The sequence below is a fragment of the Pelodiscus sinensis genome, chromosome 12, assembly GCF_052426305.1.
Source record: "Pelodiscus sinensis isolate ZL-2025 chromosome 12, ASM5242630v1, whole genome shotgun sequence".
NCBI lineage: Eukaryota > Metazoa > Chordata > Testudines > Trionychidae > Pelodiscus > Pelodiscus sinensis.
The window spans coordinates 43,528,637-43,547,654 of record NC_143063.1 but is presented as its reverse complement, the minus strand read 5'-3'; the positions used below and the strand labels follow the sequence as shown (position 1 = coordinate 43,547,654).

The following is a 19,018-nucleotide window of genomic DNA, read 5'->3' as shown; positions in this document are numbered from 1 at the left end:
CTCCGAGATTCCTCGTCAGTTTGAATTGAAAGATATTATCTCACCACCTTGGCTAAGTCTTCCTACACATATTTATAACCTAGAGAGCCCTTCAAAAACCTGCTTCTGCTGGGGCAAGGGGCTACGCACCCCCACACACAGACACCCCCCCCCCCCCCCCCCCACAATTTAGCTGTAGCCAAGCAAGAATCTGACCAGAGGCACTGAAACCCTGAAAGCACAGAGAAAAGCAGCCACCTGGATGACTTGATTTTCGATTGCATTGCATTGCAGTGCCTCAGATCACTAGCTCGGGGCTGGAAAGGAAAAGGGGGCACAGAGTTGCCCTAACTAAAGGGGGTGGGAGTTAACTAGGCTCTCTAAGGTTTTGCTCTGCTCCACGCTGAAGCAGGAAGCATGTTCCTGTTTAGTGCAATTGGGACAGATGAAAGGCTGTGACCCAATGCTGGCTAGGTACCAAGAAAAGGGGAATTTACCACTGTGCAGCGTCCCTACAGTCTCCAGGCTGGAGTGCCAGCTGCCCCAAAGGGACTCAGCGCCGCAGGCTGGTGCTGAGGCTGTCCTGGCTGCTGCTGGTGTCTTTCTCTCCTCTCCCTCTGCAGCCATGTCTCATCCAGGAAATGCTGGCTGGATTGAAAGGGGAAGGAGCCAATAGGGAGGCAGAAGCGGTGCTGTTTGGAGGGGAGGAGAAGGGGATAATAAACGGGGTGGGATTAGGAAAGGCTGCCTGACACCAGGCCAAATTACTGCAAACAAACAACAAGCAGCCCCCCCCAAGACAGGCAGCTGCTGCTCCGGTAGCCTGTGAGAATTAATATTCCACTCAGGCAGGACTCTGGTTCCTTCCTATCTTGCCCAGGGAAAAGGTTCAGCATTTGCAGAAGGGAGAAGGAGAGGCACAGGGACATTCACTACAGTCTCCTGCTCCCAGTGTCAGCTGGCACACTTCCTCTGGATCTCAGGGCAACCCCATATCACCTTCTTCGGGCCCAGTCGTGCCATCACCTGATCTCCGAAGTCAGTGGAGAGTTACCGGTATGCCCTGAGTTTTGCATGACTAGACTTTTGTGTTGTTCAGTTATTTCCTGCCGAGGGAGATCAGTTAATGACTTTTAAGTAACTTCTGTTCCTTTGCTCTTCTCAACTCATCACGCCCACTTATCCTGCCCTCCTCTCTTCCCACCTGGCAAAGCTAAGGCTCTGTGGTGTTACCCACCAGCTCTGTGATTTGTTACCCACCAGCTCTGTGATTCTTGGGGAACCAGAACATGGTCGCCTGTCAGCCTTGTGCTCTTGGGGAGTCAGGGAGTGACATTCATGGAAAACCATCCCCCTCCCTCAGGCCTCTGCTAGAATCAAAGACAAAGCAAAGAAAAGGCAGGGGAAGACCCACCTAAACTGCTTCAGATAAGGGTGATACAACTAAGGAAACACCCCAACCTCATTTACATTAAAGATGGAACAGAGGGACATCTCATTAGCATACAGAATGGAGAGCAGCTCTTCCAAGGCAGGAACCGCAGTGAACTATGGAACACCGAAAGCAGAGAAGCACTGCCTGATGGGAAATCTCTACTCCAGATGCTAATGAACCTAGGCCTGCTCACACCCAAATTAGTCCTTATCAGACCAATTCTAGTAACGATCCTATTGACATCTAAAATACTGAAACTGCCTAGTTGCATTGTGAGCTCGTTCAAGGAACATCACCCATAACCAGGTGTGATCAGTCTCTATTGTCTCTCCTCTTTCTCTTTGAACTATCTCTATAAAACTCCTCTCCTTGCCCCAAGAAAACTGTTCTGATACCTGGACTTAAACTGCATCAGTTCCATTGAGACTTCTTCATCTCCTGTCTGATCGTGCTGGGGGCTCTGTCCTGCTTTTCTCCTGCCCTCTGGACCCCCGGCTACCATCATCATCTGGGAACCCCGATCAGTGCAAGCTCCGTGGAGTGGTGAGGTCTCTCTCTCTCTCTCTCTTTCTCTCTCTCAACTATCTCTCTAAGCATAGCCTCCTGACCCTGCCCTGTGTAAACTGTTATATGGTTACCTAACATTTGTAATCCGCTTCAATTTAGATTTAATATTGTAACTTTGATATCTATTCACTACTCAGAAATAAATCACTTTAATTGTTAAACTGGTTGCTTCTCTCTCTTTCTTTCTCTTTTGCTCACTCTTCCTTAAGGGGTGTTGTTTTGGCTTCCCCATTCGCTCTGCAACAACGCTTCTTGTACCCAAGCAAAAGATCCCTGTAGTGCCCAAAATCCTGTGGGGTTTGCTCATCGTGTAGTTTACCTGTGAATGACTGTGGTGTGAAAGTGGGGATAGGGGGTGCTGAACCTGGGGGCTTATGAGGATGGCAGCTTAAAGTGCTGTTTAATCCAGCCCACAGAGTCCAAAGGCACATGAGGGTGCAGTGTGGCATTGCTGTGAAACCAAGCCAGCTGAGTCCAGGGACATATGAGGGGGTCAGCTTGTGAGTGCTGAGTACCCAGTCCTCTCAGACGTGCTCTGTTAGTGGGTGTGAGTGTCTGTGTGTGTGGCTAAGGTGGGAAGAACCCCATCCTGAGGAACCTAGTTCCTGCAGGAGAGCTCCAGTGGGAGGGGGAATTGGCAGCAGGGAGAATTCAGCTCCATATGAGAGCCCAAGTAAGCACCAACAGCACACTGATAGAACTGTTAACCTTCCCCCAGTCCCATGAGGGTAACCCTGATAAATGAGCATACCCCAGAGTATTGGGCAAATCTGGTAACAGTGGTAAAGGCCAGGGCTGCTGAAAGGTTGGATCTGGAGGCTGGACTCTCACTTCCAAACAGATCTCAGCACACCCTGACTGGCCAGCTCTTGGCCAGGGACACTAGTAGCAGGGAAGTCTCTTGACTTCCCGTGGAGCAGGGGATTCTCAAATCTTGCAGGATCGGGACCTGAAGGAGATGCACACTCTGACCCAGGGCATTTTCAAAGTAGATCCTAGCAAGTGGTTAGCTGGAATAAGCCTTCATGCCCAGCACACAACTGGAGGCTTCCTTTAAAATGGCTAATTGTTCTTTTATTATCTTAGCAGATGCCCATTTTGGGGGTAACGCTCTACACCAAATCCTTGCTAATTCAAAAGTTCCCTTTGTATGACAAATAGCTAAATACAGCCAAGCATAACACATCCTGTTGAGTTTTTCCAGCACTTCTTACGTATGATATTTGCAACTGTGGTTATAATTCCACAATGGTTTTGGAGATTAGCACCTAGCAGCAGTAGGGACGTAATGCCACTAAGATAACTGTTGCAAATATTCACAAAATAATCACTATAAGACACTACATGATTACTTGGGTGATGATCGTTATTAGTTAGGTTCTCTTTAACATTGTAATATTAAAAATCTCTGTAGAAATCTGATGAGGTTCAACAAGGACAAGTGTAGAGTCCTGCACTTGGGATGAAAGAATCCCAAGCATTGTTACAGGCTGGGGACTGATTGGCTAAGCAGCAATTTGGCAGAAAAGGACGTGGGGATTACAGTGAATGAGAAGATGGATATGAGTCACTAGAGTGCCCTTGTAGCCAAGAAGGCTAATGGCATATTAGGGTGCATTAGGAGGAGCAGTTCCAGCAGATCTAGAGAAGTGATTATTCCCCTTTATTTGCCACTGGTGAGGCCACATCTGGAGTATTGTGTCCAATTTGGGATCCCCACTATCAAAAGGATGTGGACGCATTGGAGAAAGTCCAGTGAAGGCAACAAAAATGATTAGGGGGCTGGAGCCCGTGACTTATGAGAAGAAGCTGAGGGATTTGGGCTTATTTAGTCTGCAGAAGAGAAGAGTGAGGGGGGATTTGAGAACAGCCTTTAACTTCCTGAAGGGGGGTTCCAAAGAGGACGGAGAGAGGCTGTTCTCAGTAGTGACGGATGGCAGAACAAGGAGCAATGGTCTCAAGTTGCAATGGGGGAGGTGTAGGTTGGATATTAGGAAAAACTATTTCCCTAGGAGGGTGGGGAAGCGCTGGGATGGGTTCCCTGGGGAGGGGGTGGAATCTCCATCCCTGGAGGTTTTTAAGTCCTGGATTGACAAAGCCCTGGCTGGGATGATTTAGTTGGGGTTGGTTCTGCTTTGGGCAGGGGGTTGGACTCGATGACTCCTGAGGTCTCTTTCAGTCCTAGGATTCCATGTATTTGGGTGTGTGGGTGTACTCAACACATAGCCAGGCCATCAAAATATGTTCATAACAATCCCGGAACCACATGATCTCTTTATGTATCTGGATATGAAACCATACATCCTCATGGGCTGCTGTGAGCAGGTACACCCACAATGACCACAATATCCACCACTCCTGAGTGCACACACTCAGAGACAGGGAGAATTTGCTGTCTGACCAGCACCAGCTCCTGGACTGATTGGTGTTTTGGAGTCCATCTGCACCTGAAGGGGTAGAAAGCAGCCAATCCACATGTCTTCCTTCTCCTATCAGGCTGTACTGGGCAGAGCAAGCAGGGGCCCGGTGGAGTCTGGGGGAGCAGGGAGAATGCAGCAGACTGGCAACTAATGTTCCCTCTAATTTTTTTTTCATCCACATGTGGAATAAATTTTGGTATGAGCACAAAGGCAGGTGCAGATGGGCACCACCAATTGAAACACATGCTGCCAGCTGGGGGAAGGCGTGAGCTAATCAGCGGGGCAGGATTTGAATCTCTCCTAGGCAGCTGCTCAAGTTCTCATCTTACAGGGAACACTGCCCAAAGCTTCACCCCTCCCTGCCCTTGGGGTTCCACCCCTCTCGGGGGAAAGGGACAGGGATCTGTCTCCTCTCCTCTCTGTCCTTGGCCCATGTGTGCACCATCATGTCAGTGTCACTTCCTGAAGGGAGCTTCGCCTGCTGAGCTAGAAGCAAAAGATGGTCCCGCAGAAGAGAAGGGGCAGGAAAAGCACAAAAGTGTGATGGATGAATGGCGAAGGAGCAGCAGCAAGCTGCTAATGATCCATATTAACTTATTCTCCCATGGCCAAAAGCCTCTAGGAGTCTTAATGAAGGATGTAAAAAACTATTAAAATAGTTAACCAGTTAACCATCTGTTTAACCAGTTAACCACTGGCTGCGGGCGGGGAGCTGCTCTGGCCCACCATGGCCACGAGTGGGGCCCAGCCGGTCGGGCCCACCACAGCCGGGGGTGGTGGGTTGCTCCAACTGAGCTGGTTAACTGGTTATTGGGCAAGCAGGCTGATAAGCCTACAGCTTCCCCAATAACCAGTTACTTGGTTAACCTCTTACATCCCTAGTCTTACTAGAGAAACCAGTCAACTCCCTCCCACCTCTTCTCTCTGGTCCAATGATTGTTCTGCTATGGATAAATACTTGCACAGTCATTGGGCCAGGGTGCAAGTGTGACAGGACTCTGTAGTCCAGTGCATAGGGCACCCAGGTGAAAGACCCTAGGTCTAGTCTAGGGATGTCAATGGGTAACCAGTTAACCCATAGCCTGGACAGGCTAGAGCAGCTCCTTGCCCACCCACAGTGCAGCACAGTGAGCCCAGCCTGACCAGAGCAGCTCACTACACCGTGGGCGGGGGAAGAGGGAGGAGAGGGGTGCTCCAGCCTGTCGCACCACGCCACAAGGGAGGAGTCGCTCAGTCCCACCAGGCTAGAACGGACCCCCCCCCCTTAGGTGCTCTAGCCCCCTAATCATTTTTGTCGCCCTCCGCTGGATCCTTTTCAAGGCACCCACATTGCCTGGACATTCCCTGTAAACTGTGCACATAGGAGAGATTCCATTGCCTCCCAGCTGATTAGTAGAGTGCCCCATAGTTAGGTTTGTGTTTCTCCTGGTGGTGCACATAAGGCATGACTTGGTGCAAATAACAAAATTTATTCCGCACATGGAAAGAAAACTGCACATGGCTGGAAGAAGATTAGAGGAAACATTGCCTGGGGCTGTAATATCTTTCCAGTAGAATCTCTGCCTCCCCCTCCAAGCCCATCAACTTCTTCACACACATTGTTGGAGTTGCAGCAAACCTCCCCCTCACCCAACCACATGGGACAGCAGGAGGGGAAGATCCATTCACGGGGAGGGAGGGAAGGGTGAGGAGAGCGGAGGAAGATGATTGGCCCCAGAATTACCATAAAAAAGACAATGGGCCAACATCTCCTTTCAGTTACACAGGTGCAAATTTGGTGCCATCTACCAAAGCAGATGAAGTGGTTACTGTTGTCCTCCTCCTAATTCACACTGGGGCAGCTGACAGCAGCATTTTATCCCATGTGCCTATAAAAATAATTACAGGCCTTTAAAAATGTTGCCAGGAGAAAGGAGCCAAAAAGAAGGAAGAGAGGAAAAGGAAGAAAAGTGTGTTACTTGAAATGCAGGATTTGGTCAAGTGGGGAGGGCCTGAATTTCCAGGACTTACATAACGTTCAGGGGTCACTGGCATGTCTAACGAAGAGGACAGAGGTTCCTGATTCATTGTGCTATCAATATTAATGACTCACATCCCTTGGGGCTTCACACAGTCCAACTACAGAAGAGTAGAGAAGTATACAGCTAAATGGTGGGTGGTTGAGACTCAGGCAAGCTTGCACTTTTTTTCTTTCCATTCTAGTGGCAGTGGAGCAATTCTCTGCTAAGTAAAAATGGACAAGGTCACTCAGACTTTCAAACAGGTCCATCAGGATGGATGGGCAGTTAGACCTAGGAAAGTGTGTGAACACACTGCCACCTAGTGGATGCAGCCTACCAGACTGCCAGGCGGATTGTCCCAGATGCTGAGTGCCTTCAACTCCCACTGATCTAGGGATTTCTCTCTACTCCCAGGCTGTGTCTACACTGGCATGAATTTCCGGAACTGCTTAAAACGGAATACTATTCCGTTTTCAGTTTTTCCAGAAAAGGAGCGTCTACATTGGCAGGCTGCTTTTCCGGAAAAGCCCTTTTTCCGGAAAAGCGTCCGTGGCCAATGTAGATGCGCTTTTCCGGAAAAGAGCCCCGAGCGTCATTTTCGCGATCGGGGCTTTTTTCCGGAAAAGACTACTGGGCTGTCTACACTGGCCCTTTTCCGGAACAGTGTTCCGGAATAAGGACTTATGCCCGAGCGGGAGCAGAATAGTTTTTCCGGAATAGTGGCTGATTTTGTACAGTAGAGCATCGTTGCTTTTCCGGAAATTCAAGGGCCAGTGTAGACAGCTCACAGCTTATTCCGGAAAAGCAGCTGATTTTCCGGAATAAGTGGCCCAGTGTAGACACAGCCCCAATGACTTTACCTTTACCTAAATAATGGAGCTTACCTGCTAAGATTAGCCTGATTCACTATGATTTGCTCAGGCCTCTGCTTACCTGGGCCTTCTTGCAGGATCAGGGCTCCCTGCTGGCTAGTGGTAAGCCACATACTTTATAATTAACACGTCAATTAGTGAACTCACCGCCCTTTTTCCGCAGCAAATATTTACTAACTGAATGGCTCGATAGGGTCCTCTGTGGCTAGGACTCCATCACTTCTCCAAAATTGACAGCAGCATATTCTGAAATGCTACAGATAGTTAAATACAGGTAGTGCTGCTGTTTCTAGGGACCAATCTGGCTACACAGGCGGCGGATAATGTAGGCAAGGAAAGGCATTGCCTTCCCAGACTCGCCTACACTGCCAAGCCCCCCTGGGAGGGGTGGGGGCTGCACTAAGTGGTGGCTCAGCTCCCCAGTGGCTGGGGAAGGATGGGGACGTGCCTCGCGGCAGCCCTAGCCCTCAGCTGGTTTTGGGCTGAAGGTGAGGGAAAGGTTTTGACGGGGCATGGTCTTGGGGGAAGGGGCGGGGCTTCAGCTGCCTTCCCTTGCTGGGCCTTCACACGTGGCCCATGATTAACTATGTATGCTAAACAACATGAGTGATGGAGGTCGGGCCTCCGCAAACAGCCAGGCACGGCCCCGCCCACACTCCGCCCTGCCCACTTATCACCTCTGGTGCAGCTCTTAGTGCCCCTGTGCTCTGGCGGGAGTTGGGGAGGCTGGGGCCACATGCCACCCATCTTGCCCACACTCCAGTGTCAGCACTGCCCATTACTTGCCTTCCCGGTGTAGGGGTGGCTACCACCATCCCTGTGTTTTTCTGGGGCTGGGGTACTAGCCTGGGGCAGGGACAGGGGCTCCAGCAGGGCTTCAGGCACAAGGGACGGGGTTGGGGGCTAGTCTCCCCAGGGATGTTAAATATCAGTTAATTGTATAGTCACGTAACCTCATTAATTCTTATCAGTCGACTATAGAATAGTCCCCAGGGGCCAGAACTGAGCCAAGCTGCCTGCCTCCAAATACACTTTCAATGCTGAGCCACAGCAGAAGTAGGTTCTAGACCCACCACTCTGTGGGCCCCAGGCAAATGCCTTATCCCCTAAGCCACTGCAGAACCCAGCCTGTGCCCCTTATCCTGCCTTCCTAGTATGGGAGCCAGCTCCATCCCTGGGGCAGCCTGTGTTGACTGTCCAGCTGCTCCTCCCAGGGTGGGTGGGACTCAAGCCTCACCCTGTGCTCCCCTGGTGAATGCCCTATCCACTCCAGAAGCCACCCCACCTCCCTACCTTCAGCGAGCCACAACTCAGCTGGGCTGCTGGCCAGCCTGCTAAAACATTTACTGGCAAGGGTCAGGGGAGGGAAATGCCTGTAGTCTGTAGCATTAACCTATAAGCTTTTGTTTATCGGTTAATCGGTTAATCAACTCACTATACTATTACCTTCCAAGCCTCCCCAAGCCAACGGTTCACACACTGCCAATGCTAATCCATCTGTTCTACCTTGTATTTAGCTGTGATACTCTGAGTCAATTCCCCAGACTTGAGAAAGAGCCCTGTGTAAGCTTGGACTATGCAGCACTTTAGAGACTAACAAGATGGTTTATTAGGTGATGAGCTTTCGTGGGCCAGACCCACTTCCTCCGATCAAATTGTGGAAGAACATTGGCATGACCATATATACAATCAAAAAAAAAGTGAACACATATAAAATTGACAAATCAGATTACAGAACAGAGGGAGTGTGGGGGGGAGGTTAGTGTCTATGAGATAACGATATTAGAGGTGATAATTGGGGAAGCTATCTTTGTAATGGGTAAGGTAGTTAGCATCTTTGTTAAGGCCCATTCGTAAAGTGTCAAATTTAAGCATGAATGAGGTTTCCCAGACTAACAGGGCTACATCTCTATTACTGTGTAAGCTTGTCTGTCTCACCAATAGCAGTCAGCCCAGTCAAAGATACTACCTCACCCACCTTGTCTCACTTTCCATTGAAACTATTTACAGTTGTCAGAGGAAATGAACAAAGTATGGTGCCTACAATATGATGAAATAGGCTCTTTTTTATTGAGGTTGTTCATTTATTTGAAAAATTCAGTCATTGACAATGGGTCTCCTAGTTCTTTAAGAATCAGTCAGATTCAATGGTAACTATCTAGTTAAGAAAGTAAGAACGGCCACAGGGGGTCAGACCAAAGGTCCATTTAGGTCAGTATCCTGTCTGCTGACAGTGGCCAATACCAGCTGCCCCAGAAGGAATGAACAGAACAGGGAATCATCAAGTGATCCCTCCCCTGTTGCTCATTCCCAGCTTGACAAACAGAGGCTAGGGACACCATGCCTGCCCATCCTGGCTAATACCCATTAACAGGGCTCGCCAAGAGGCGGCGAGCCCCGCTTGCCAGCCGCGCGGTTCTGCGCTCTGTGCACGCGCAGATCGTTCTGCGCCGGCTCTTCCAGGTTGTAATCTACTCGCCACAGGCGAGTAGATGACATTATTTGTCAAGCCCTGCCCATTAATACCCTTTCAGTTTAACTTCTGTGCCAGGAAAGATAAAGGAACAAGTAACTAAGGAATTCATCTGCAAACACCTGGAAGAAAATAAGGTGACAAGTAACAGCAAGCATGGATTCGTAAAGAACAAATCATGTCAAACCAATCTGATAGCTTTCTTTGAAAGGATAACGAGTCTTGTGGATAAGGGAGAAGTGGTGGATGTAGTATACCTAGACTTTAGTAAGGCATTTGATATGGTCTCGCATGATCTTCTTATCAATAAACTAGTCAAATACAACTTAGATGGGGCTACTATAAGGTGGGTGCATAACTGTCTGAATAACCGTTCTCAGAGAGTAGTTATTAACGGTTCACAGTCCTGCTGGAAGGGCATAACAAGTGGGGTTCCTCAGGGGTCTGTTTTGGTACTGGTTCTGTTCAATGTCTTCATCAATGATTTAGATATTGGCTTAGAGAGTACGCTTATTAAGTTTGCAGATGATACAAAGCTAGGTGGGGTTGCAAATGCTTTGGAGCAGAGGGTCATAATTCAAAATGATCTGGACAAACTGGAGAAATGGTCTGAGGTACATAGGATGAAGTTTAATAAGGACAAATGCAAAGCACTTAGGAAGGAACAATCAGTTTCACACATACAGAAGGGAAGCGACTGTCTAGGAAGGAGTACGGCAGAAAGGGATCTAGGGGTTATAGTGGACCACAAGCTAAATATGAGTCAACAGTATGATGCTGTGACAAAAGTAGCAAATATGATTCTGGGATGAATTAACAGGAGTGTTTTGAGCAAGACACAAGAAGACATTCTTCCACTCTACTCTTCACTGATTAGGCCTCAATTGGAGTAGTGTGTCCAGTTCTGGGCACCACTTTTCAAGAAAGATGTGAGGAAACTGGAGAAGGTCCAGAGAAGAGCAACAAGAATGACTAAAGGTCTAGAGAACATGACCTATGAAGGAAGACTGAAAAAACTGGGCTTGTTTAGTTTGGAAAGGAGAAGACTGAAAGGGGACATGATAGCAGTTTTCAGGTATCTAAAAGGGTGTCACAAGGAAGAGAGAGAAAAATTGTTCTCCTGGGCCTCTAAGCATAGGACAAGAAGCAATGGGCTTAAACTGCAGCAAGGGAGGTTTAGGTTGGACATTAGGAAAAACTTCCTGTCAGGGTGGTTAAACACTGGAATAAGTTGCCTAGGGAGGATATGGAAACTCCATCTCTGGAGATATTTAAGAGCAGGTTAGATAGACATCTATCAAGTATAGATCAGTGTTTCTCAAACTGTGCTACGCGAGGTTGACAAACTGGAAACATCAATAGGTACAACACATAGAATCAGTGGACCGCTGGGGCTCCATATACATTTGTATGCATATAAAGGGCTCTGGAGCCCAAAAAGTTTGAGAACCGCTGGTCTAGATGGTACTGGGTGCTGCCATGAGGGCTGGGAACAGGACTTGATGACCTCTTGAAGTCCTTTCCAGCTCTAGTGTTCTATGATTCTATGGAACTATCCTCCATTAATTTATCTAGCTCTTTTTTGAATCCTGATAAAATCCTGGCCTTCACAACATCCTCTGGCAAGGAGTTCCACAGGTTAACTGAATATTGTGTGAAGAAATACTTCTTTTTGTTTGTTTTAAACCTGCTACCTATTAATTTCATTTGGTGAACCCCAGGTCTTATGTTATGGGAACAAGTAAGAGTTTTCAGAACTCAGATTTTTTCCACTATTAATTACAACCTCTGATTAATGGTTAATTTCACTGCACTCCAAGCTCAGGTATTCATCTCCATTCTTGTGGGTGCAGAAATGCAGATCCAAAGTTTAAATCCTCTTATTCTCTAGCCCTGTTAAGTCCGTGTCCCAAACACCAACATCTATTCTGTTTTTATTTTTTGTGCTTGTTGTTGTTTTTTGGTAACACTCTCTTGAAATGATTGTAATTTGCAAACCAAGAGGGGGAGCTAGCTGCATCTGAAACAGAATCCAGCCCCCGCCCCCCAGAAGCCTAAAAAGACACAGGACGCTGGCACGCCCCCTTCCTCCCCCAAGTTCAAACGTAGGGTAATCCCGACTAACGGGAAATGCGAAATTACCCACACCCAGAGTTCAAGAGCTTCAGTACTGTATTCCTGCCATGGTTAAAAGCTTCTGGCTGGCTTCCCTTCTTTCCTGCCAGTGTTGATAGGCAGCCCATTATTTCGCCCTTCCAAGACTCTTTAAAAAGACTAGCATCAGCAGAATTGCCTGCTGCTTTGCATGCATGGAACACGCTCAGGTAATTTGCTCACACTCTGGCTTCTGAATATTACCTGCCCCCCCTTCCTTCTGAAAAATTAACTGCGCCTTTCCTTCCACACCCCCCCAACAGGACACAGCCCTTCCGTCACATCCCCTACCTGCACCAGCCTGCTCCTGGTCAGGTATCCTCAGGTTGGGTGGCCTCTGGATCTTCTGGGACCGCTGCTCGCCCCAGAGGGGTGACCAGGGATGGGGTCATCTTGCGCAGCGCGGGTCCCTGTGAACGGGAGGGGAAGCGACTGGGTACAATGAGTGGCCGCCAGGGGGTGGCTCTCCTCATCCGATCCGCCCCCACGGACTCTAGTCTAGGGGAAGCCTCCTCGTCACGGAGCCGATCTCTGGCAAGGGAGGGGGGGGGTCAGTGTCTTGGGCTTCCTGCCCCCGCTTGCTAAAGCTATTACATCATCGCTGAGCAATCCCAGGGACGCTTTGCAGAGCAGCCAGGAAGAAAGGGGGGGGGGGTGAAAAAAAAAAGTCGTGGGAGGGGAGGGCCGCTCCACTGTGCTGCAAAGCAGAGGGGTGTTCCTCCCCCTTGCTGCCTGCGCGGCTGGGCAGAAACGCGCCAGCCCCCCCCTGCCACCGCCGGACTTGGGAGCCGCAGGCTGGGCTGCATCGGGCCCCCGAAGGGGTTAAGAGCCGGTGGGGGTTGCTCATTCAGTAGCGGCTCAGCAGCAGCGTCGGACCGGCCGCAGCGGGGCTCCGAAGCAGCAGCCGTCGGGTTCCCTCGCGCGCACGCTGCAGGTCTGGCTGGGTCTCTGCACAGCGCGCGCCGTCCGCCGCTGGGTCTCGTCTCCCCCGTCCCCGCTGCTTGGGTGTTTTGAGGGAGGGGGACGAACGCTTCCCTGCCTCTGCGATTCCAGCCGCCCCCCCCCCTCGCAGCAGCAGCCGTCGCCCCCCCCCCCAGGCAAATGGCAACGAAAATCGACAAGGAGGCGTGCAGAGAAGCCTACAACCTCGTCCGAGACGATGGCACGGATATTACCTGGTAAGTTCCAAGCCCCCTCTCCCGTTCCGAGTCTCCTTCTGGCGAGTGTTCTCTGCGTGGTGCAGCCTGCAGGGAGAGTCAGCCAGCCCCGTCGCCCTGCCCTGGCCACAGACTTCTTGCAGTGTGAGCAGGTCTCTGCTAGTGGCCTCTCCTGGAAATTTAAGCTACTAAGCGGAATTTGCTCCTCTTATTATTCACCTTGACCAGCTACAATACACCCCTAGGATTGCATTTGTAGTCTGGAAACACTAGACTCCATGGAATTTACTCCAGTCTCTATGAAAGGGCTTAATGTTCTTAAAGAGTCTTTTTCCCCATCCAAGCACTAATACCTTTCTTTCCCCTTCCCAAAGGGTGACTTTTAAATATGATGGCTCTACCATAGTCCCTGGAGACCAAGGCACAGACTATGAAGCCTTTATAAGGGAATGCACAGGTAAGACCAGACTCATTGCTTGTGGATTGCAGATACTTTGTTGGTGCCTAAATAAAAGGGAGGAAAAAAAAATTAGAGTAAACTTGTGTCCAGGGGGATTTGTCTCTGCTTGTTTCAATAGTTTATTATCTCCTTCTGTCCAGATTGGATTTTCATACTGCTACAGGGTATAACTAGCCCAAGGCAGTGTTCCCACACAGCAGTCAAACTCTTTAATAATTCCTTTGTTTCACCTACAAATTTAAGTATGTGCAGAGGGTTTTTTTTTTTTTTTTTTTTTTGTACAATGACTGGGAAAGTACTGATTTCCTTCCAGTTTCTCTCCACACTGGAAGAACCTTTAACTCTGATTTTATTGTCTTAAATGATGAACTCTTACTGTGCAGAGATAAATACCCATTTAAGTTACAGTGGCTAATACAGCCACAAGATTAAAATCTTTGCTTAAAAGAAATGTACAATACATTCTTTGCATAGCAGTAATGTAAAGGCTGTCCTCGCTATAAATCCAAGATAAGTTTAAGATGTTTCACTATAAGTCCAACTTTTTTTTTTTTTTTTGAAGTGGGGATTTTTTTTCCCTGCAGCTGATTTCTCTCTCTCTGTGTGTGTGTGTGTGTGTGTGTGTGTGTGTGTGTGTGTGTGTGTGTGTGTGTGTGTGTGTGTGTGTGTGTGTGTGTGTGTGTGTGTGTGTGTCTCTCTCTCTCTCTCTCTCTCTCTCTCAAGGGGGGAGGAGAGGGAATGGGAGGACTTATAATGCATAAGTTCCTACAAGTGTCAACTACTTTAGTGAGTAATGGATGTATAAAGGGGATGCCCTGGATGCAGTAAAAAACCCACTTCTTAAAAATCACAAAAGGTGAGAATTAATAGAATGAAAAATTAGGAGACTTTGTTTGAACAAATAGAGGGTTGAAAAGAAATTGTGACATCCTAACAGTTGCAGTTCAAGGTTGAAATGCGGCAGCTGTGTGTTCGGTTGTGTCCCAGAAGTAGTGCTAAAGGGCTGATGGAAGGTATCTGTTAATGGAAAGGTGGAACACCAGGAAATAGTTAATTAAGAGGGAAGTGTTTGCAAGAACTTATCTTGGTTACTTTCAAACTGTCGCTCTGGGAATACTGTATGCTGCTCCCCCACATGCCTGTTGGCGATGTGCCATTTAATTCATATGATGCATGGCAGGCATGAACTATTTATTGTTACTTGTTCAAGTACTAGCATGGATTTATTTCAAAATGTTGGTCTGTACTTCTGGCAAAGCCTTCCTGGCTCATCTGTCTTGGCGATGACTTTTGATTGTCTGCAATATTAATTATCTGCCTCATGGAAGATGAGCAAGCACTGTTCTACAAAGGAGTACCATAAAATGCTAACCCTGACCTGAGAAGGGTCTTTGGTCTGTCCAGAATGTGCCCAGCCATGAAGCCAGCTAGGGTCTCATCTTCGCACATTGAATTCAACAGGAAAACTTCCATGACTGTAAATGGGAGAGGACTGGAACTGTAATCAGTAGCTGTTGGCATGGAAAGCTATTAAATACCTGAGGGCTAGAATGTGTAGTCATTGAGTCAAGATGCCTTAATTGCCCTAGTCAAACCCTTGCGGGAGGATGCTGTCAGTTTGCACAAATAACTTTTTTTTAAAAGAGCATTAGTCCCCAGCTGATCTCATTTATTTTGCTGAGAAACTTAAATTCAAGTAGCTGAGTTCGGACTTCTGGGCACAGGAATCCAACTCTTTTCCTCGTGTCAATCGGTGACCTTTTAAGAATGGAGGGCGTAGGTGGAGCTAGCATGCCAAAAAAAAAAATGCTGGAAGAGGAAGAGGTACAGGTTGAGCCTCTCAAGTCCTGCACTCCTGTGACCTGACTGCTGCCGAAACAGAATTTGCCAAACCACAGGAGGTCGATATTGTCTAGCAGCATGACCAACACTTCCACTACTTACTGGACTCCTAGGAGACATTTAGGGGTAAATTAGAACTAAATAGCAATGCAGAATGCTGACCACCAGGACTGGTGGCTGAAAACAAACTTTATGAGACTGTGGGGAAACTTGACCACACACATGATGAATGGACATCCGGCTACCTAAAACCATGCTGGACCAGAGAGTTCTGGACCAAAGAGTGCTAGACTAGAGAGGTTCAACCTGTGTTTGTGTTGAGAAGTGCCGGAGAAATCCATTTTGAAGGAGGGATGTGTGTCTGGATTTGATCACCTTCAGTGCCTATTGACATCCATTGTATTTGTGCTCAGCTCTTCTGTGATTCACCTCATTGCAGTGATTTCTAGAAGTCCCTTTAGGGTTGTCCCCTGGTGTGCTAATGATGCCACTGATGCCTGCCTTTTTGCTCCATGGGGCTTCCCACCACCACCGCCCTGTCCTGTTGGGCCAGAACTTCTGGTCTCCCCTGCCAAGGCACAGAGTTGGAGTTATTGCCCCTGTGCAGAGCAACACAGATGCTGAACCAGCGCCGCTCCGGGAGAGTTCAGTAGCCAGGAATCTGTCCCCCAAATGGGACAAAAACCCCAAGTAAATCCTTCTTACTCTGTGTAAAGTTTTATGCAGACAAAGCTTAGAGGAGGTCTTCATCAATGAATGAAATTTTCCCCCTCCCCCTTCCTCCATAACAATTATTTACACTAGGCTTGATAATAAACAAGTGGGGGATTTTTAGTATTAAAAAGTAGGATTTAAGTAGCTGCAAGTGAAAACAGTCAGATCCAAGTAAGATACTAAATGCTTAGCTAATTCTGATCCACTAAAACTTGTTACCTGCACATTCTTACCCTGAACAGCTGTTCTTATTTCAGGTAAAGAGCTTTGAGTCAGAGTTGATTTTTATTCCGCTTGGGTTTAGGCTCATTTTGGTAAGAGAGGGTCAGCCACAGGGCTCTGAGTTGGACAAGGATGATTAATAGCTGAGATTACTCAATATTTCTCTCCCCATCCAGTGACTAAGATAGTCAAACAGCTCCTCAGGCTGGAACCCTTCCACACTTATTTTCTCTGCCATTTATTTTTAAATCCCAAGTCTCTTGTTTTGTCTGGCTTGATTCTGACTGCTTCCATATGGGGAGTGATCGACCCTCTTCCTGACCCATGCTGCTTACCAGCTAGCCTTTCCTTAAACATCCTCCAGAGCAAATAGGTGAGACGTGAGGCTCTGTCAAACATCTGACCCCCCCTTCCCCCCAAGATCTTCTCCTGGGCACACTGCAGAACTGGGAACTGCTGGAGTCATGACCTCTTGGGTGCAATTTCACTTCCTTGCCACCAATTTAGTGTCAACCCCTTATTACAGGTTGTACCTCCAAAATTTGGCCCTCTCTGGTCCAGCAACATCCCTGGTCTGGCAGGACCACAGATGCTCCTGGACCAGCAAGCCTGGAGCTTAAGGGCCAGCCGGGTTGGGCATCAGGGTCAGCAGCCTGGCTGGGGGCAGCATGGGATGGGGTCAGAGCCCTGCAGCAGCCTCTAGCAGCCCCTGGGAGAGCAGGAGCTGAGTCTGGAGCCCCATGGCAGTGTAGGGTCTGAGTCCCCGCAGCAACACCGAGGAGTAGAGGGCCTGGGTCAGAGCCCCATTGCTTCCCCTGGCTGAGCTAGGCTGGAGCCCCTGCCCTGCGGCTGCTCCCTGTTGCACAGAGCTGGAGCCTGTGCTGCCCAGGGAGCTAGCAGTAACTGGGCAAGCAGACTGCCAGCAGCAGGTGATGCGCTTGGGGGTTGGTGGCAATAGACCTCCCCAGTCTGGTAAACTCTCTCTTTCGGGACTGGTCCAGTCCTAGCAATGCTGGACCAGGGAGGTCCAACCTGTACAAGCAGCATACTGAAAAGGAGCTAGCCCAAAGGGGGATTCACCCTACCTCTTCTCAGAGGGAATGTCTCAGTGCAGAGCTGACCCCAGTAGTCCCGCAGGTCCTCCAGCAGGAGTAGTGAAGCTCTGTGAGGCTCGGACTAGAAGAGGGAGGATTTCATATGGGGGCATGGCCAGGATAGACTTTGCATTAACCCATGGTAGGGGCAGGACTCAGCAGGTCTTGACTAGAAGATATAAATATGTGAAGCACGAGAGCCTGAAGCTTTAATAAGCCATAGGAAGTGAAGAAGTGCTGGTTATAGAGACTGGGCCAAGTGACAGACAGCCACTTCCTCCACCCACGGGCTAACGGAAGGAAGATCTGCGAGTTTTACTGGCTCCATCTGGGCAACCAGCCTGAGCTGCGCCGCGAGGCCTCAATCCGGAAACAAGATTGGTGTCAGTTGCAAAGGCTGAGCTTTCCTTCCCAGCTGGAGGAAAGGTCACAACCCATTGGACACGGTAGAGCTCGTTGGAAAATTTCAGTGGAAGCAAAAATTCCTTGGAAAAATGGGCCAGAATTCCAGCCTCACTTTACCGGCAGGGTGAAGTTGAGGGGGAAGGGAAAAGAGGCAACAATAGTTCCTGCCAAAATAGGAAGATAGATGGGACTTAAAACCATGCCACTGGCTTCATAGTAAACGTCTTTCCTGATTGTGGATTCCTAGTGCCTGAACAATACAGGTTTAATTCTTCCTCCTCCCCCTCCCCCCCCCTGCCTTCCACCCCAGCCCCCAAGACCTGCAGCTGCCTTTGTAGAGTGTCCTATGATTCAGTGGCTGAAGTAACGAGTGGGAGCTGGAGTACAAAACCTCAGCTCGTGAGGCGTAGGCTGAGGTACCTCCGTGCAAATTCGCTCTGCTCGGCTTACCAAACCATCTGTTACAGTTTGCTTTCAAATAGAAAGCATCTGGGCCTCCTGCTTTCTCTAATGGCCATCCTTATTAAAAGCACCTTGGCGCAGTGTGCACATTGCTTTCCCCCCTGGGCATTTAGAGGATGGGGGAAGGTGAAGTCAGTGGGTTCTAATTCACTTGGCTCAAAGATCCAGGAAGTTCTTTTGTTCATATTCGTATGGGGTGGCTGGCGTTTTGCACTTCCTGCATTGTGTTAGGAACTCTTGGAAGAGTTGCCTGCCCAAGAGTAAAAAGATGGTCTCCTAGACCAGTGGTTCCCAACCTGTGGTCCGCTACGGTACTGCAGGGGGTCTGTAGAAAGTTTAAAAATAAGGATTGGACCTACCATGGTGGGGGTCTGATCCTTACTTTTTTCTTCTCTTCCCCCTTCCCCAGGAGCAGGGGCATGAAATTGTAATAGATTGAACAGGGGTCCGTATGCTCAAAAAGGTTGGGAACTGCTGTCCTAGACCGCTCCACTATGAATACCACTGGTGATCCCAGAATGTCTCTGCAGCAACTACAGCCTCCATGGGGAAAAATGAGGGAACTTGTTTGGATATGGGTGACAGGAGAGGGATCGCGTGAGGATTACCTGTTGTGTTCCCTCCCTCTGGGGCAGCTGGTATTGGCCAGTGTCGGCAGACAGGATACTGGGCTAGATGGGCCATTGGTCTCATCCATTATGGCCCTTCCTATGGTCTCAGGAGGATAAACAATGTATCGCTGGCTTCTTCATAATGTGACTT

The 19,018-nt window shown here is 48.8% G+C and overlaps 2 protein-coding genes across 3 annotated transcripts in view; one reads left to right on the top strand and one right to left on the bottom strand.

Moving 5' to 3' along the window:
• Window positions 1–12,436, bottom strand: part of KLHL36 (kelch like family member 36) — a 35,035-nt gene extending 22,599 nt beyond the window's left edge. Inside the window, exons 1-2 of one of the 2 annotated variants that reach the window (XM_075939979.2) lie at window positions 12,192–12,436; window positions 477–671 (exon numbers count right to left, since the gene is read on the bottom strand). The gene's annotated coding sequence lies outside the window, so the exon portion shown is untranslated. The remainder of the gene's footprint in view (window positions 1–476; window positions 672–12,191) is intronic. The other variant, XM_075939981.2, reaches the window with a different exon arrangement.
• Window positions 12,437–12,755: 319 nt separating this feature from the next.
• Window positions 12,756–19,018, top strand: part of COTL1 (coactosin like F-actin binding protein 1) — a 36,261-nt gene continuing 29,998 nt past the window's right edge. Inside the window, exons 1-2 of the mRNA XM_006134870.3 lie at window positions 12,756–13,078; window positions 13,432–13,514. Coding sequence (XP_006134932.2) covers window positions 13,002–13,078; window positions 13,432–13,514 — 160 coding nt within the window. The 5' untranslated portion in view covers window positions 12,756–13,001. The remainder of the gene's footprint in view (window positions 13,079–13,431; window positions 13,515–19,018) is intronic.